At 44.9% G+C, this 19,608-nt stretch overlaps 1 protein-coding gene across 1 annotated transcript; it reads left to right on the top strand.

The window, feature by feature from the left end:
• Nucleotides 1-18,898: 18,898 nt before the first annotated feature.
• LOC141130077 (histone H2A, embryonic-like) lies at nucleotides 18,899-19,322 on the top strand. Its single transcript, XM_073618043.1, has one exon. It carries the CDS (start codon nucleotides 18,906-18,908, stop codon nucleotides 19,320-19,322), a length of 417 nt encoding a protein of 138 aa, XP_073474144.1. The 5' UTR covers nucleotides 18,899-18,905.
• Nucleotides 19,323-19,608: the final 286 nt, after the last annotated feature.

Below are 19,608 nucleotides of genomic sequence, written 5' to 3'. Positions count from 1 at the left end.
TTGATCACCTCTGGGGTGTTTATTTTTTGCTAAACAAACTAAAAAAGACAGAAAAAGACAGTCACTGGTGAGTTGGCACTGAAAAGGTGGCACTGATGGGCACTGATAGGTGGCACTGATATGCAGCACTGATGGGCACTGACAGGCAGCACTGACAGGTGCCACTGATGGGCACTGACAGGCAGCAGTGATGATGAGGTTCTGATAGGTGTTACTATAGGGCACTGATTGGTACTGTGATGGGCACTGGTGGGCACTAATTGGCACTGTGATGGGCACCTACAGCTGTTTCTGATGGGTCCTTAACTGTCAGCTGATGGGCACCTTTTTGACAGCTGTGGTGGCACATCTGATGGGGCTGTGCTGATAGACCCCCCCCCCCCCCGGATAGGGAGAGCTGCCGAACGACTGTCAGCGCGAACCAAGGAAAGCCGTTTACCGGCACTTCCTGGTTCACACGATGATCAGCTGTGATTGGTCCCAGCTAATCACATGGTAAGAAGCCACTGTCAGAGGCTTCTTACCATGAGTGGAGATGCGGCATGTCAGACTGACACGCCCACCTCGTGATCGCTGTGCTGTGCGCCGGCATTTTATCCAGCTGGACATCTCATGACGCCCAGTCAGGATAACAGAACCACTTCCCAGCCGCCAACCTGCTTTAGGCTGGACGGGAAGTGGTTAAAAATTAACAGGCTGGCACTTTGCGGGGGATTTATTAAAACTGGTGCACACAAAATCTGGTGTAGCTGTGCATCGTAACCAATCAGCTTCTAATTTCTGCTTGTTCAGTTAGGCTTTGACAATAAAACCTGTAAGCTGATTGGTTACTGTGCACAACTGCACCAGATTCTGTGTGCATCAGATTCTATGTGCACCAGTTTTAGTAACCCCCCCCCCCCCCCTTTGTGTCTGTGTGTATTTAACATACAAAATTTCTGAAAATTAGAATGATTTAAAAAAATGAACAGGCATGCTTAAAGCGGACCTTCAGTCATTTTTTTTAAACTTTACATCTATTAAATCTTCTGCCCTTGTTGTTTTACCTTTGGATAGTAAAGCATTTTTTTCTGCCAATAAATACCTTATACAGCCCACTTCTTGTTTCTTGTCTGGTCATTATCCTAGGCTTATGACATCATGTATAGCTCACTCTCCTGAGAGGGGAAGGGAGGGAGGGGAGATAAGTTATAAGAGGGCCAATGAGAGCTGCAGGGCTTCAAAGCTGGAGGTGTGTCTGTGTAAATCCAGGAAGTGAACAGGCAGCAGGTTCAGCTGCCCACAATTAAAATGGATGCAGCCAGACTCGGTGGAGGGAGATTTCTGCAACATATTTGGCAAGTACAGAATCACAGTGTATATAAAATAGTATGCAAAGTGATTAGAGGGAAGATGTTTTTATTACAAATTATATGAGCAGACTGCAGTTCATCTTTAAGATGCCCCACAAAGCATGGTTCCCATTTTTGTGCATCTGTGGTAGCTGTTGGCCATGGATAGCTTGAATTTCAGCCGATTCCTGTTGAATTGGCCAAAATTTGAATCCTGCAAGAGCCACCTAGCTTGACAAAAGTTATTTTAAAAATAGACCAAGCTAGATGAATAATTTGTGACCAAAGAGTGACTGCATCCTCTCGGATGCAGCCACTGTTTGGGTATTTGGAGAGCAGTGGCTGACTGAATACAGTACCTGGCAGTGCAGATTCCTCTACCCATGTTGTTTGAATGAAGAAATCTATTGTTTTTTTTTTCCCATTTGGCATGTATATAGCTAGCCCTACCCCAGATGCATTAGGGGTGGGGGGGTCATACAGCTTCTGTGGCATCCTACATACTATAAAAGACAAATCATTTAGTAGAGTGAGTTGAAGTCTTCTATAATGGCTGTGTGCAGACCAGAATTCTCATTAACAGAATCTCTGAGAGACACAAGAAACATGTCATTTTGTTCTCAAGCATCCACCAAAAAGCTGAAATGTTGGTTTTGGGTTGACTAACTTGCTTATTTGGGGAAATGGACAGATAAAGTATTCAAACCATGCTACATACCACCTGTAGTGAAGAAGTGAGTCATGGCACATCCCTGCTTTTGGCAATCGCTAAATTGATTTGGGTTACTGGCCACCAATCATATAGAGAACCAATTAAAATAATAAATCAACACACTGAACAATTGTTTCCCTATAATTTCATTTCTGATACATGCCTACATATTTTTTCTCCAGTATTGCAGGTCATTTTGGTGACATGAATATATGAACAAACATAGCACATGTTTTTTTCCACATTCTGTTTCAAAATTGAAAATGAACGCAATCCGTAGAAGGTGAAGGTGAGATGAAGGATTGCACAGCAGGACAACATGTATGATGATACTGTATATGTAACACTTAGCAAAAAGAAGAAAATTGTATAATTTGTCATTTTCCCGATCTGGAGCTTGCCAATGGCAACATATATATATATATATATATAAAACTGAAGGTGGAGTTCATTCACTGTATACCACAGATACTTCTGGAAGCTGGAATGTACTGTATGTATAGGTATACAGAAGAAGGCATCCACCAACAGGACAGCATCTACAAGTATAATGGTCTTGATAGAGGCGTAACTAGAACCTTCAGGGCCACAATGCAAGAAACCATGAAGGGTCCCCCTGAACCTCCCCCTTCCATCCGAGCCCTGGGCTTCCAGTTCTGGGGAGGTGTCCATGGACATACTCCCAGAACCTTTCCTCCTGCATGCCCCCTGAGGCACGCATCCGGCACGCTCTGTGACTGCTGTGTCCTTCGGACACAGCTGATCACGGTATAGGGCCAATTACAGCAGCCCTTTACCATGTGATCAGCTGATCACATGTAAACAGACTTTCCGGTTATCGGCAGTCCTTTCCTCCCACGCTGTGTCTGTCTGAGAAAAGGAGAGATGTTAACCAGCAAGACTGTCAGTACATTGTTTATTAGTGCCACCTATCAGTGCCTCCTTGAGGGGCCTCATTTTGAACTTCTAGAGAGTTGTAAATTAGTTCAGCTTCATAAGGCCTATTATGAGGACATTTTGGAATATGTATGAACCACCTCCCTCTGATTTTTCAAGCTCTGGATTTACTAACCTCAGCTTCTAGAGGTATCTGCAATTTTTATACGGTGGATGGGTCACATCTGTTATTTTCTAAAAGTATGCTGCCATGTAGGCCCCAGGAAAGACATATCCAGGTGAAAGACATGCCCACATTCCCATGGAACATGTGTATAAAGTGTGTAGGCTGAAGGCCAAAGTTTCTAAGTTTGTCCCTTTCCCATTCTTCCCACTAATGTAAGGAGCACTTTTGTTTCTGACAACAAGTATAAAGGAGCCTTTCTCTAAGCAACCAACATTGCATAGGAGTTCTTCTCCCACTGACCTCCAATGTTCCTTCTCCCACTGACCACCAACCCAAAAGGGTCCTTTTACCTCTGGCCACCTATGTAAGGGAGTCCTTCCCCCACTGCCCACCAGTGTAAGAGGATACTTCTCCACTGACCTCCAATATAAAAAGGGGTCCTTCTTCCACTGACCACCAACCTAGGAGGGTTTATTTAACCTCTGACCACCTATGTAAGGGGGTTCTTCCCCCACTGAACACCAGTGTAAGAGGATCCTTTTATCACAGACCACTAATGTAAGAGGACACTTCTCCTCTGACCACCAATGTGAAGGAACACAACAAATTATTTTGCTATATAGGACAGCTCTGGGTGTGAAATACATTAAGTACACCACATTGATTAAGCGTGTTTTCTTATTTAAAAGCTCACTGTCTATGCTAATGAGCCATGATCTGTAGATAAAATAATTATTGGCAGGGGTTCCCTGAGAACTGAAAGTTATATTAAGGCTGCCTTACAGTGCACATACTTATGTGTAGTATGCAAAGTCTTTCACGTTCTCTATGTCTGATATTTAATGCAGGACTACAGGTAGAATAATAAAATACTCACAAATAACAGTCATAAAATATGTATTAACTTGGCCATAATGTTTTCCAACAGAAACAAAAGTTCTTATGGAAGTAACACCTTCCAGTGCCACAAATGCAAAAAAAAGAGACCACTTAACCACACTTTTTTTGAGTGTCTTGAGTCTGCCTTTTAATGGGCAGAGATAGGCTTGGGCATCCTCTGAACTTTTCTTTATCCAAACTTCCACTTTGTATGAATTTATGGAGCCTTTGCTTTGCTTATCAGAGCCCCGTTGTCTTGAGGAGGCTCTCCGGTATTGGGACATCACAGTGGGCTCCGTGGAAGTGCCGTATTCCCTCTGGTTTATGCTGATGAAGCTGCAGATTGTGAGGAGCTTTGGAGATCTGCTTCCTCACTCGACCATGTCCAAGCCACGCCCACACTAACCCGTATTTAATGAATGTCACTGCCTACACATAGGCATGCGTCCATATAAGGGCACTGACATACATGTCCATGTATGCATGACTGGGGGTACATCTACAACCTGCTGTTTTACCACAAATTAATGAGCTTAGGCCTCATGCACACTGGACATTTTTACAGCTGCCACTAGGGGCGTCAGGCATTTTTTTTTTTTTTTTTTTTTACAGCTTAAAGCGGAGGTCCAATTAAAAAAAAAATTAAACGTCAACGACTTTTAATAATCGGACACTTACCTGTCTCAGGGTGCAGCGATGCAGGGGAATGAAGCCCCGCTTGTCCCCCCCTCCTCTCTGCGGCGCCGGCATTGTCAGTGTGCGCGCCCGGCTGTGGCTTCATAGCCGGGCATGCACTGCGCATGCGCGAGCCGCTTCACAGCCGGGCATGCACTGCGTATGTGCGAGCCGCTCTGCGCGCTGTGACTGGCCGGGCAATCATCTGGGACCTGTGACGTGTCCCAGATGATTGCTGAGAGGGAGGGGGGAGAGGTGATCTTCCTTCCAGCGCTGCAGTGCCCCGGGAGCAAGTGGAAGCTGGAACCCTCTTAAAAGAGAGTTTCCGCTTCCCCCCCCCCCCCAAAAAAAATTACATGCCAAATGTGGCATGTCAGGGGGTCACCTTCCCTTAAAGCGGACATTCCATTTTTGGGTGGAACTCCGCTTTAAAAACCCCATGTCCATGTTATTCTATGTGTTCATGCACACAATGGAGGAAATTTACTAAAACTGGATCACTTACAATTTGGTGCAGCTGTGCATGGTAGCCAATCATCTTCTAACTTTAAATGTAAAGAAAAAAACGCGCTAAAATATATTTTTTTCTTTACATTTGATATTTTTGGTGCACATCTCACTGTTAAACTGCTGCTTTTTGGGGGGTTTACTGATATAGTGGTAGCGCAGTATTTTTTCCTTTTTTCTATATCTTCTAACTTTAGTTTGTTCAGTTAAGCTTTGGCAACAAAACCTGGAAGCTGATTGGCTTTTATGCAGAATTTCACCAGATTTTGCCTGCTCCAGCTTAAGTAAATAACCCCCATAGACTTTTAGGGGCTGTAAGTGACATAGGTGTTTTCAAGCTGCGAAAAAAAAAAACACAGGGCCAGGGCATTCTGGAGCAGCGTCATTACAGCTGTAAAAACGCCTGATGCGGCTGTATACAGCGTTAAGCTGAATCAAGCATTTTTAAGCTATAGTAATTGGATTTGGTTGTGGAAAATAGAAGAGGGCAGAGAAACACGGCTAAACGCGCATTAATGCCAATGCAAAACATTTCTAAAAGCGCTTTTTTACTGGCGTTGGTACTGGCTTTGCAGCTTGTTATTTTTTAACGCCCTGTGTGCATAGGCTGCAACACTCACATGCAAGTCTGAAAGTTGCCTGTTCTTGAATTTGATTTAGTACCCATTCACACTACTATGTTGTAGTAATATGTGAACTGTAGTGCAATGTGTTGGTATTCATTTTGAATGGCATTCCAACAGATTATTATTGTAGTGGGAAGGGCACATATGTCTTAGGCCCCTTTCACACGATCGGACCGTTCAGGTCCGCCTGTCAGTTTTGACGGCGGACCTGAACGGGCGCTCCATGTTAGCCTATGGAGTGACGGATGTCAGCGGAGACACGTCCGCTGACATCCGACCCCGTCCGATCCGCTAAAAGCAGATGGATGGTCCTACGTCCAGATCTGATCCCTCCATAGGCAGCAGCGGCGCCTGACAAGCCCCTCCCCACTCAATGAGCAGAGAGGGACCTGTCATCCTCTGGCTCAGCGGAGATCAACGGAGAGATCTCCCGCTGAGCCGGCGGACCGAGGCGGGCTCCGTGGAAACGGAGTCCGCCTCGTGTGAATGAGGGCTTATACTGTGATGTGCCACTTGTGTGAATGGGATCTTTCAGACCTATTATATCTTCAGTAATTTATAGCACCTGTCAGTAAGGCTGGGTTCACATTGGTGCGATGCGGGAAACCCTGCAAATCCACTGTGGGTTCCCGCATCACACCTGACTCGCAAGCAGGTCACACAGCCCTATGCGAACTGCTGGGAGTGTCAATACAATGACACACCCAGATGGGTTCACATATCGCAGTGCAAACTGTCAATTCGGACAGGAATCGGATTGCATGAGTGTGAACATCCATGCAATCCGATTCTGGTGCCGACAAAAAAAAGGGTCCTGCATGAGTTTGGTCTGAATGCGATGCGAACTCAGCCATACAATCTGTATGGCTGAGTTGGCATCGCACAGACACGCATGTGATTTGCATAGTGGTGCGGTGCAAAACACATGCAATGTCTGACATCGCGCCAATGTGAACCCAGCCTAAATGGTAATAAAATATTCAGTGTTAACATTTAAAATTCAACATGACTGTATGGTCTGGATGACACACGTCAACAATTCTGACAAGCAGAGATATTTCCAGGGACAAACCTTCAGGCTAGGACAGTTCCTATAGCTCTCAGAAATACAGGGGAAAGGAGAAGAAGGCTCACAATGTGACAAGGATTCAGGATAGTATTTAAAGCAGAGTTCCGCCTAAAAAAAAAAAAGAAGGACTAAAAGTCAGCAGCTACAAATACTGCAGCTGCTGACTTTTAAAATATGGACACTTACCTGTCACAGGGCACTTGCGATGTCCTCACCTGAAACTGACCCGTCCCTCAGCTCCGGGTGCAGGCGCCGGCATCTTCAGTAAGGGAATCAGGAAGTGAAGCGTTCTGATTGGTCCCTGCTGTCTTCTGGGAGACGTGAGTCTGCGGACTTGATGTCCGCGGGGATACCCTTGATTGTCTCACAGAGAGGAAGAACGGGGAAATGCTGATGTCAACAAGCATTTCCCCACTCTGCCTAGTGACAGGACACTGATCACAGCTCCCTGTAATCGGGAACGGTGATCAGTGTCGTGTCACACACAGCCCCTCCCCCCACAGTTAGAATCACTCCCTAGGACACACCCCCTACAGTGCCCCCTCCTGGTTAACCCCTTCACTGCCAGTCACATTTACACAGTAATCAATGCATTTTTAATTGCACTGATCGCTGTATGTGAATGTGAATGGTCCCAAAATCACGCCAAAAGTGTCCGATCAGTCCACCATAATGTCACAGTCATGATAAAAATCACTGATCGCCGCCATTACTAGTAGAAAAAAAATTATTAATAAAAATGCCATAAACTATCCCCTATTTTGTAGACGCTATAACTTTTGTGCAAACCAATCAATAAACGCTTATTGCGATTTTTTTTTTACCAAAAATATGTAGAAGAATACATATCGGCCTAAACTGAGGAAAAAAAATGTTTTTTAGGGGATATTTACTATAGCAAAAAGTAAAAAATAATATGTTTTTTTCAAAATTGTCGCTATTTTTTTGTTTATAGCGCAAAAAATAAAAACCGCAGAGGTGATCAAATACCACCAAAAGAAAGCCCTATTTGTGGGGAAAAAAAGACGTCAATTTTGTTTGGGAGCCACGTCGCACAACCGCGCAATTGTCAGTTTTGGGCATTGGGCAGCCAAATGGTCCGGGGCTTAAGTGGTTAAGGAAACCTCTATTAAGCAGAATAAGGGGCTGCCATAGCTGCTGTCTTCTGAAAATGCTAGTTGCTTGGCTGTCTCTGGCTTCAGTACTTTCTAAAGGCCCGTATACATGATACAAAAATCGGATGGAAAAATTTGTACGACAAGCAGTCTGCCGATTTTCGGATTGTTAGTACGGTGCTTTCAACATCCGATTTTGCTTTTTCGTCAGACTAAAGCTGGATGTGCAGACTATAAAATTTTTGTCAGATGTGAACTCAACGTCTGATTTTAGTTTTTAAAGTACGGTTTTCATACAAAAAAAATCGTAAGAGCAAGACTACGTATGCTCAGAAATGAGAGAATACATACAAAACTATTCAACACATTACCTCACTTCTGACGTTGTATTCTATCAAATGAAAATTTTCATATTGTGAGTAACCTCTTCACTTTGGACATGAGACTAGCATGCAACAAAAAACGGACGTTCGGTCGTCCAAAAATCTAAGCGTGTGTACGAGGCTTTAGACACTGATCTGGAAGGTTGCAGTTAAGTCAGAACTCCTAGTCTGCACATCTGATGCAATTTATGGACCCAAAATGTATTAGAACTAGATGACAACCAGCGATCTAGAAATTTTGGAAGGTGGGTCAAGAATGGCAACCTCTATGCCTCTTAAGCAGGGTGAATTTGATTTAAATCACTAGTAAAAAGGCTTGATTTAAATCATAATTTTTAAAGAGCAACTGTCATCTCTGTCCTGCAGCGGCTCCTCCTCTGACCAGTTGTTGACTCACCGACAGTCCCATTCACTTTAATGGGGCGGCTGGTGATGCGGCAGTGACAACAAGGTGAGGGACGTGGCGGCAGCAGGTGAGTGGATGCCCGCTAACAGGCGCTGCCATTATGGATCTGAAAAGACAGGTGCTCTTTAAATGTAAGGACTTATTCTTGCTAGTAGTTAGAATCTTTAATATTTGCAAACAAAATGAAGGTTTCCTATTTAGAATACTAAGCTGTCAGGTTAGTAAAACAGCAATATCAGAACCGATTCAATCATACAGTTTGTAGTGTACATAGATTTGCAAAACAATGGGATAAAGGAATATTCCTGAACTCTGTTTCATCTCATGGTTACTGTGACATTGTGTGAATGCATCAATGCAGTGCATGTTATCTCAGCTTGCAGAGCTTGGATTCATTGAATGAGTTTACCAAAAATGTAAATATTGCAGAATTTCATGCTGAATAATCTAAATTACTGATGTATCTTAAATAGAAAACTATCTTTTTTTTTTACTCCAAAAGCATTTTATTAAAATACATTTGATAAAAATAAAAAAATCAGATTTAATCACTGCCGGACCGCCGCACGCCGATGTACATCCCTACTTTGGGGACGGATATCGTTATTTTGGCAGCAGCAGTTGTTATGGCCGGCAGTCCGGTACAAGGTAAAAGTGGTCTCTGCGGCAGATCCCCCTCCTGCCATGATTTGGTGCCCTCCGCCACTTAACGGAGCCATCGGCAGCGGCGGAGGCGAACGCATCTGTCCCCTGGGCTGACGGGGAGATGAGTGAGGGGAAGATGGCCCCCCACCCGTCTTCATGACACTGCAGGGCGGAAGCGACGTCATAACGTCACTTCCGCCCATAGCTCTTAAAGGGGCATTTATTTTTTAAAATTTTTTAAAATAACATTTTTTTTTTTTTTTAATTGCATTTTAGTGTAAATATGAGATCTGAGGTCTTTTTGATCCCAGATCTCATATTTAAAGTGGAGTTCCACCCACTTTTACAACTCTTCAGCATCCCTCATTAAACTGTGCACTGTAAATGAATTGAATATTTTTTTATTTTTTTTCTCAGCACCTACTGTATATCTGCTGTATTCATTTTTCACTTCCTCCTCCCTGGCCGTGGCCCATCGCATCATTTCCTGTTTGCAATGCCTTCTGGGAAGGGGTGGCAACTTCCTCTGAAACTGCCATTGCTATGGAAACCTGACCTGAAACCTATTACACTGCTTGTGCTGCACTGAGCATGTGCGAGATCTGCAAGGATGAGATCCAGGAAGAAATACAGTCTGGCTTCAGATGCCCACACTTAAGATGGCCACGGCCTGCTGCAAGTTTATAAAATAACAAACTACTGCTATAAACTAACTAAACAGACCTTAGTTTACAGACTAACTTTACTAGAATACATTAAGCTTGTGTATTATAGGGGTATTTTTATTTAAAAAGCATAATTGCGGCCGGAACACCACTTTAAGAGGTCCTGTCATGCGTTTTTTCTATTACATGGGATGTTTACATTCCTTGTAATAGGAATAAAAGTGACAGATTGTTTTTGTTTTTTTTTTAAACAGTGTAAAAATAAAAAGTAAAAGGTAAAATAAATAAGAAAAAAAAAAATGTTAAACGCGCCCCATCCTGCTGAGCTCGCGTGCAGAAGCGAATGCATACGTGAGTAAAGCCCGCATATGAAAACGGTGTTCAAACCACACATGTGAGATATTGCCGCGATCAGTAGAGTGAGAGCAATAATTCTAGCCCTAGACCTCCTCTTTAACACAAAACATGCAACCGGTAGAATTTTTTAAATGTCGCCTATGGAGGTTTTTAAGGGTAAAAGTTTGTCGCCATTTCACAAGTGGGCGCAATTTTGAAGCGTGACATGTTGAGTATCAATTTACTCGGTGTAACATTATCTTTCACAATATAAAAAAAAATTGGGCTAACTTTACTGTTGACTTATTTTTAAGTGTATCTTTAAAAAAAAAAAAGTGCGCTTGTAAGACTGCTGCGCAAATACAGTGTGACAGAAAACGGAAAATTTATATCAAATACTTACCGTAATTTTCCTTTCCTGATGGACTCCATGGCAGCCTACGTATGGGTTAATCCCGCCTCTCATACCTCATAGGACCCCACTCCCATAAATCTTTGCTTCTAGACAGAGACTGTGTTCCGTAACTTAGCCTACTCCAGCAACTGGGAGGGAACTCCTGCTGCCATGGAGTCCATCAGGAAAGGAAAATTACGGTAAGTATTTGATATAAATTTTCCGTTTTCCTGACAGACTCCATGGCAGCCTACGTATGGGAAATAACTAGCCATACACACCCGGGTGGGCAATTGCTGGTTAAAGAAAAAAAGGTTTAATTGGCATCATCAACAGATAATACGTGCAAACCAAAGTTAACCGTAGACAAAGAAGCCGGTTCTACACAATAGTGTGTCATAAAAGTGTTAATTGATGACCATGAGGCCGCTTTACAGATTACATCTGGAGACACATGTCGGGATGCTGCCCATGATGTAGAGACGCTCCTGGTAGAATGAGCGGTTACCGCCTCCGGAGGAGCCAAACCCTTAGACCTGTATGCCCATTGGATAGCTTGAACGATCCATGATGCGATGGTTCTGGAGGAAGCCCGTAAACCCTTGTTCTTGCCGTGAAAAAGCACAAACAGATAATCAGACTGGCGGAAAGAAGCTGTGGCTTCTAGGTATTGTTTCAGAACCTGCCCAACATCTAGAGGGTGAACATTAGAGTCCTCAGTGGATCTGAAAGTAGGGAGGACAATCTCCTGATTTTCATGGAAGATGGTTGTTACTTTAGGATTCGATCCTAACATGGGGATCAAGACTACCCGGTCTGGGAAGAAGGTAAGAAAAGGTTCTTTGTATCCTAGGGATCCAACTTCAGAAACTCTCTTGGCCGATGTTATGGCCACTAGAAAGACCACTTTGAGAGAAAGCTCTCTAATTGATGACTGATCCATATGCCGTATTTCCTTTTTTTGAGAAGAAATCCAAGACGAGAGGGAGATCCCATTTAGAGAATCTTGGTCTTTTCTGAGGCCTAAGCCTTATTGCTCCCTTGAAGAACTGCCTAGTAAGGGGGTGTCTGGCCCATGATACGCCTGTGAAGGCTGAGATTGCCGAAACCTGGACCCGCAAGGAACTCACCGATAGGGACAGATCCAGGCCAGTTTGTAGAAAACCTAAAATGTCCTGAATCCTTGGATTACTACAGGATCCATTGGTGGAAATCACATAGTCCGCAAACTTCGCCCAAATCCTCTGATATACTCTGTTGGTGCCCGCTCTTCTGGCATTCAACAATGTAGCAATAGCTGTACTAGGACAACCTAGAGCTTCCAACCTTCTCCTCTCAACCACCAAGCCATCAGATGGAGCTGGGATGGGCAAGGGTGAAGAGACGCTCCCTGCAGCAGGAGATCTGGTCTGGACGGGAGAGGGACCGGTTCTCGGTAACTGAGCTGCATCAGGAGAGGAAACCATGGCCTGTTGGGCCAAAACGGAACCACTGCCAGTACCTCGACATTCTCCCACCTGAGCCTCGAGAGGAAACGAAGAATGACTGGAACTGGGGGAAAGGCATAGGCCCTGTGGAATTTCCACTGGTCCGTCAGGGCATCCACTCCGAAGGCCTGGGGACAGCGACACCTCGTGTAATATTTCCCCAGCTTGAAATTGCATGGGGATGCGAACAGATCCACTTCCGGCATCATCCCTAGAGACAGGAGCCAATCGAAAACTTCGGTGTGGAGGGACCACTCGTTGTTGTCCAGGGTGACTCTTGAAAGGAAGTCCGCTTGGACATTTTGAATTCCTGGAAGATAAACAGCGGATAGATTTGTTAAGTACATCTGGGCCCAGGACATGATCGGGCTTACTTCCCTCAGTAAGTCGAGACTGCGGGTGCCCCCCTGTCTCTTGATGTATGACACTGCGGTCGTGTTGTCCAGTCTCAGGAGAACTGAGGCTCCTGATATCAGATGGAGAAAAGCTTGAAGGGCACGGAAGGCAGCTCGGAGCTCCAGGACATTTGAGACTATCCCTTGGGATGGGAAGTCCCACCTGCCCTGGGCTATCTCCGTCAGACAGAGAGCGCCCCAACCTCTGTTGCTCGCATCCGTTGTCACTGTAATCCAGGAGACAGGAGCTATGGAGTGACAATTGAGGAGGTTTTTCCGTAGCAGCCACCAAGGGAGGCTCTCCCGCATGGAGGTGGTTACCCGCACCAGATGGTCTCGAGACCCTGGATCCCATTGCTGGAGAAAACCCTTCTGAAAGGGCCGCATTTTCCATTGCGCCCACTTCACCATGGGGGCTGTGGCTACCATAGTGCCGATTATTTTGAGACACTGAGAGGCTCTGAGGAGAGTTGCTGACAATGCTAGGCGAATTCTCTCTCGAATTACCGGAATCTTCTCCAAAGGAAGAGAGATGGTGCTCTCCACTGTGTTGAATAGGGCCCCGAGGAATACTAGAGTTTGTGTCGGAACTAGGTGACTTTTCTCCCTGTTCAATAGCCAACCGAACTCTGTCAGAGTAGATATGACTTGGTCCCGATGTGACAAAATCTGTTCCCTGTCCTGAGACAGTAGGAGTAGGTCGTCCAAGTAATGGTGTAACCGGATGCCTCTTACTCGGATTAGAGCAACTACCACCAATAAGAGCTTCGAAAACACTCGAGGCGATGTTGTGAGCCCGAATGGGAGACAAGTGAATTGGAGATGCCTCTGGCCTACTGCGAATCGGAGATACCTCTGGAAATCTTTTGCGATCGGCACATGAAAGTAGGCGTCTTTCAGGTCTATGGAGACCAGCCAATCTCCTGGTTGAACTGTTTGTCGGATTGTCAGCAGGGTTTCCATCTTGAATTTTTCCTTCTTGATGAAGGAATTTAGATGTGTCAGGTCGATTACTGGCCTCCAAGAGCCACTCTTTTTGAGGACCATGAAAAGGGGGGAATAAATTCCAAGAAATTTTTCTTCTGATGGAACTTGAATGGCGGCCCCTTGGGCAATCAGGGATTCTGTATAAGATAGAAGAATTTGTCTTTTTTCTTCTGAGAGCGGAAGGACCGTAGGCACAAACCGGTGACTGGGTGGATTGGTGAAAACCCAAGTGTGACCTGAGGAGACCGTTTTGACGGTCCAGTAATCTTGAATCGAGGCTGCCCAGACGTGCTGATACCGGAGTAAACGAGCCCCTACTTGCACTACCTGGACAGGCATCGTATCAAAAGGACTTGGAAGTGTCCCGACCACTTGACGGGGCTGACTTTGAGGATTTTTGGCCTGAAGGCTGGCCTCTCCTCCAGTTTTTCCTAAACTCCCGACCAGGTCTGTAGCGACGAGCATCTCTAGCGCGTTCTGGTTCTTGTCTAGGTTGAGTCCTTCTTTGGTTAAGGATACGACGGTCCTGGGGTAAGAATCCTGACTTGCCCCCAGTAGCACGGGAGATAGCAGAATCCAATTTATTTCCGAAGAGAGAGGAGCCTTCGAAAGGAATCCTGCACCAGGCCTGTTTAGAGGCAGGGTCTGCAACCCATGGGCGTAACCAGAGGGCACGTTTTGCTGTAACTGATGAAAGCATGACACGTGCCACGAGGCGAATAATGTCGATGGATGCCTCTCCCAGGAAGACCGAAGCCAGTTTCAGCTCATGTATTGGAGAGCTCTTGAATAAGTCCTCAGACACACTTCCTAGAGCTGCACCCACATCATCCGTCCAGGACTCCATGGCTTTTGACAAAGCTGCGAGGGCCAGAGCCGGTTTACAAGCCATCCCTGCCGTGATATAGATACGTTTTAAGTCCGTATCAATCTTCCTCTCCAAACCATCCTTGAAAGAGACGGTATCCTCTAGAGGGAGCGTAACATGTCTCACCAGCCTCATGAGAGCTGCATCAACAAGGGGGGCTGATTCAAGATGTTTTACCTCATCATTCTTGAAAGGATACATCTTCGCAATCTTGGAAATTAAAGAGTTTTTCCTATCAACTTTACCCCATTCATCCAGGATAATTTCACCCAGTTCACCCAGGAAGGGGAAGTTCGGGCGATCCTTCTTAAGGTGTTTAAAGTATTTCCTCTGTTTAGAGGGTGCTTCTACTGGTTCCTCCCATCTCAATGCGTCTTTAACCGCCCTGACTAGTTGGGGAACCAGGGAAAAGTCAAAACCTGCACCAGGTTCAATTATCTCTGCTTCGCTGTCCGAGGAGCCGCTAAAAGAGAGACTATGATGAGATGGGCCTGGAACTTCGGACTCCATATCCTCAGCAACTGGAGTTATAACAGAAGGAGGAATTACTGCTCGGTCAAGATCTGCTTTATTAAGAGATTCCTGGACCACCTTCCTGACCAGAGCCTCCACTTGCTGGTCATCAGCACCTCTTTCCTTTGTGGCTCTTGAAAAGCACAACTCACAGAGAGATTTACCCTCTGGGACCTGAGTTTTACATCCCCAGCAAGCTTTCCTCTCAGGGCGGCTGGAATGGCGGGGGGAATGATGGCTAGATTTAGACCTTGACCCCTCTTTGCGGTGTCTGGAAGATGACCTAGTACGTCTAGAACCTGACGTAGACTGGTGATGATGAGACCTAGACTGGTCTTTTTCTTTATGTGCCGATAGCTGTGGTTCAGACCTAGAAGGGCTGAAGGGGAAGAAAATAATACCTTGTTCCTAAATAGTACTCCAAACAATACAGGCAGAATGAAAAATTTAAAAATACTTCATCCTACCTGCGGTGTAAGGGTTGGCCACTAGGGGGCGGTGAGACATCCATGGCGACAGAAACAAAGGACTGCAAACACAATCAATAAGAAACCAATAACTACCTATGTATACTTTCACTTTCTCTTTCCCCTATTTGGAGAAAGAGACCTAGACACAGGAAGGTACAACAAAGCTCCTTACCTCAGAAGCCAGAGAGATGGACACAGGGAAGCCGCTGCCTGAGCGAAAGAGCATCCCAAAGCATAGCTGTATGTGACAGCTATTTGAATCTGCCGCCTGTGATGACGTCATCGCGGCCACAGCGTCCCTACGCTGTGACCGACGCCGCTCCACGGCGCTCGCGCGCATGCGCAGTTGCCGTCATCGCGCGCAGACTGCGCAGGTGCGAACCAAGCCTCGATCTCAATCGAGACTTCGCAGCTGCGCAGTCGGAGCGGGGAAGCGGCGGACTGGAACGCAGATGCGTCCCAGCCGCCATGGCCATAGGAAAAGGCATTTCGGACAAAACAAACACACACAACAGGCTGCCAAAAAAAAATTCATAGACAGAAGTATACATTACCACGGCACCTGAGGGGATCCATCCTGGAATGGGAGCAAGAGGAGCGCTCACCGCACGACCGGGGTAATAATGAGGGAGGCCTCCCGCTAATAGCTGGGACGATTGGCCGAGATGCCGCTCCCCAGCCAATGGCCGGTATAATCAGCTCTTCAGGCATCAGAGTGAACCCCGTATGTCCGCCCTGCTAATAGCTGGGGACGCTGGACTCCAACAAGACACCGCCATCATCAGACACGTGCGAACCACCAGGACTGGATCCACAAAACTTCATAAGGTAAGAGATACACTTGGTCCTAGGAGGAGGACAAAAAAGGAACACAGTCTCTGTCTAGAAGCAAAGATTTATGGGAGTGGGGTCCTATGAGGTATGAGAGGCGGGATTAACCCATACGTAGGCTGCCATGGAGTCTGTCAGGAAAGTATTGCAACGATCACCATTTTATTCTCTAGGATGTTAGAAAAAAATGTATAATGTTTGGAGGTTCTAAGGAATTTTCTAGCAAAAAAATATGTTTTTAACTTGTAAACACCACATCTAAAAAAGAGGCCCGGTCTTAAAGTGGTTAAATAAAAAAAAATCTGATTTTTTTTTTTTTTTTTAAATCATTGATTTTTATCCACCCTGCTTTTAAGCATGTCTTATTTAATTCAGTGTTTCCTATACGCCAAGTAATCTTTGTTTTGTACATACCCACACAAGTGGCATTGTTGAGATACTAATGCCTCCGCATGTGTGTAAGTGAGGTCACCTGCACTGCTGAAGGGGGGGAAGTACTCATTGAATTAACCAGCCACAGGTGTATTTACCTAGATATAAGCAGCATGGGAAAAGCCTAGTCTGTTCCACTCCTGTGCAAGTTCATCTGAGTGTAGCTGCCTTTGGGTGAGTGCATGCTGCTTTTGGTTGTTTAGTGTCATACATTGACTTAGGCTGGTCATAAGGTGTACAATTTTCTTTTTGTGTTACCTTCAACTATGTAGTACCAGGGCCTGTCTGATTGCATACAAATTGAAAATGTTTAGCTCTGACCTTGTATATGGGTTTTTAGTAAATCTATAGGAAAATTGTATAATGTATGGCCAGCCTTATACAATTTGTGGTACACTTTCTATTTTAAATCCAATTTACTTGATATTCTGGTAAAATATATTGGGGGGGGGGGGGGGGGGGGCTTCTGGGTGACTCGCCTAGTCTGCTGATCCTCTGTATCCTGTTCAATCCCCTTTAACTATGATTAGGGTTTTTGTCTAGCTGGTTCTGATCTAAGCTCTGCTATACAGCCTGTCTTATAGGGTCTCCCCCCCCCCCCCATACACTATGACTGGATAGAGAAGGGATGCAGTAGACCCTTACACTAATCTGCACCTTATTTATGCTGGTAATTAAGGATGAGCTCTGGCATGTTTGCAGAGCCCGCCAGGAAGTCAGCACTGCGCCAATCACAGGCAGTGAGACATTTACCTGATGTGTGGCTGCAGAGCTCGGGAAATGTCTCACTGCCTGTGATAAGTGCAGTGCTGACTTCCTGGCGGGCTCTGCATGTGGGCTGTGTGAACATGCTGGAGCTCAACCTTATTGGTAATGCAGGTGGCTTTTGGGTAGCTTTAGGCCTGTTTCACATGGGCTTCAGCTTGTGTAAGAGCAGTGTGAACAGCATGCTTTTACAAAGCATTTGCAGAGCTTTTGGCAAACTGTTGAAGCTTTTAAAGTACCGTTCAGCTCTAGTTTGCAAATGTTGACCACAGATCCTAATAGGGGTGCTGATTGTCACTTTAAACAAGCTGTTAGCAGGCTTTAGCATTTCATGAAGCTTGTTGAAAGACTAACAGCTTTCTTTAAAATGACAATTGGCACTCCCTTTTTAAGGTCTGTGTATTGCTTCCAAAAGAGTAGCTGAAGAGGGGTTTTTTTTTTTTTTTTTTCTCTGCTCAAAGCTTACTAAAAGTTTCACAAACCTATGGTTCTTACTGCTTTTATACAAGCTGAAGCCTATTAAAAAAATCCCAAGCCATATAAATTGGAGTAACTCATGCGCTAAACTTTCTGATGTGGTGGCCATGTTGCAACGCAAACATGCTCAGAAATGGAGGCTCCTTACTGTGATTGGGTGTCAGGGAGAATGGTATTGCACATGTCCTGTGCCATGCAACTCTGCTGCTCTTCACTGGTGGAATATTCTGAGACACTTGGCAGTTATCACTGAATTTCTTTATTGCTTGTCAAACTACTGCAGCACCCATCAAACTATCCTCAGTGGGGATGTGTATCTCAAAAGCTTGCTAGGAGGTCCTAACCATTCTCTAATGATCCATTCATGTTACTACTGGAAGTTTTATTCAGCTGGTACAAACTTGCTGTAGTGTTTCTGGTCCCTTAAAACCATATGACATTTTGCTTTTATTGAAGCCCAGCACTAGGCAGATCTGATTATTTGCTAGGGTTAGAACTGCTTGGATTTTGCTGTCATTGTGGAGACTTGTCATCTCAGCACAAGAGATTAGGTGAATGAATGTTGCACCTGGGAGACTCCCACAAATTCAAACCTAAGGTTCTAACTTTTCAGCTCTACCTCCCTCCCCCCTTCATCATTCTTTAAAAGGTATTTCACATCACTTGAATGGGAACTTGCTTAGCAAAATCTCTCCAATGGGAACCCTCACTTTCCATATAACTTTGTGTGTGTTGAGTTCTGATCACTAAGGACAGTTTTGTCATATTCTCATGGAGTTCAAAACCTGTACACACAATGAGTATAATTTTAAGTTTTTTTCATCCTTTTGTTGCATTGACAAAAAATACTATCTGTTGACAGGTTATCTTCATAATGTCTGGTCGTGGCAAGAAGGTCATGAAGCCTGCAACTGGTGTCAAGTCTTCCAGGTCAGCTAAAGCAGGTCTCCAGTTCCCAGTAGGCCGAATCCACCGCTTTCTGAGGAAGGGAAACTATGCAGAGAGGATTGGCTCTGGAGCCGGCATCTACATGGCAGCCACTCTTGAATATCTGTGTGCAGAGGTCCTGGAGCTGGCAGGAAACGCAGCCAGAGACAACAAAAAATCCCGCATCATGCCCAGACACATCCAGCTGGCTGTCAGGAATGATGAGGAACTGGCCAAGCTGTTTGCTGGTGTTACCATTGCAGATGGGGGAGTCTTGCCCAATATTCAATCTGTTCTGTTGCCAAAGAAGACTGCAAAAGGCTCCTCGCAGGAGCCCAAAGCTGCTGAGTCTCAGGAGTTTTGAATAAACAACAAATATTGTAACTTTATGTACTTTTAATTTAACTTGATAATGCACTCATAATTTTTTGGTTTCAAATTGTTTACATTTTACAATTAAACTTGTTTTTAATAATGTATTGATTGTTTAGTTACTATAATGTGTGAAAGTAGGTGAGTGCTGGGGCTCTTTCCTAAATTGTAAAGCTGGCCCCAACCAAGTCTGCATTTCCATTAGCTCTACTAAGTGTTCCCACCTAGGGCCTAACATGGGCTTTTAACACTTTAATAGCCATAGATTTAAGGACCAT

Source organism: Aquarana catesbeiana, linkage group LG02 (genome assembly GCF_042186555.1).
Source record: "Aquarana catesbeiana isolate 2022-GZ linkage group LG02, ASM4218655v1, whole genome shotgun sequence".
Lineage (NCBI taxonomy): Eukaryota > Metazoa > Chordata > Amphibia > Anura > Ranidae > Aquarana > Aquarana catesbeiana.
This window is presented reverse-complemented; position numbering and strand designations above follow the sequence as displayed.

What these genes read in the sequence shown, in the direction of transcription:
- LOC141130077 (XM_073618043.1), top strand. Translation starts at nt 18,906, where the DNA reads ATGTCTGGTCGTGGCAAGAAGGTCATGAAGCCTGCAACTGGTGTCAAG.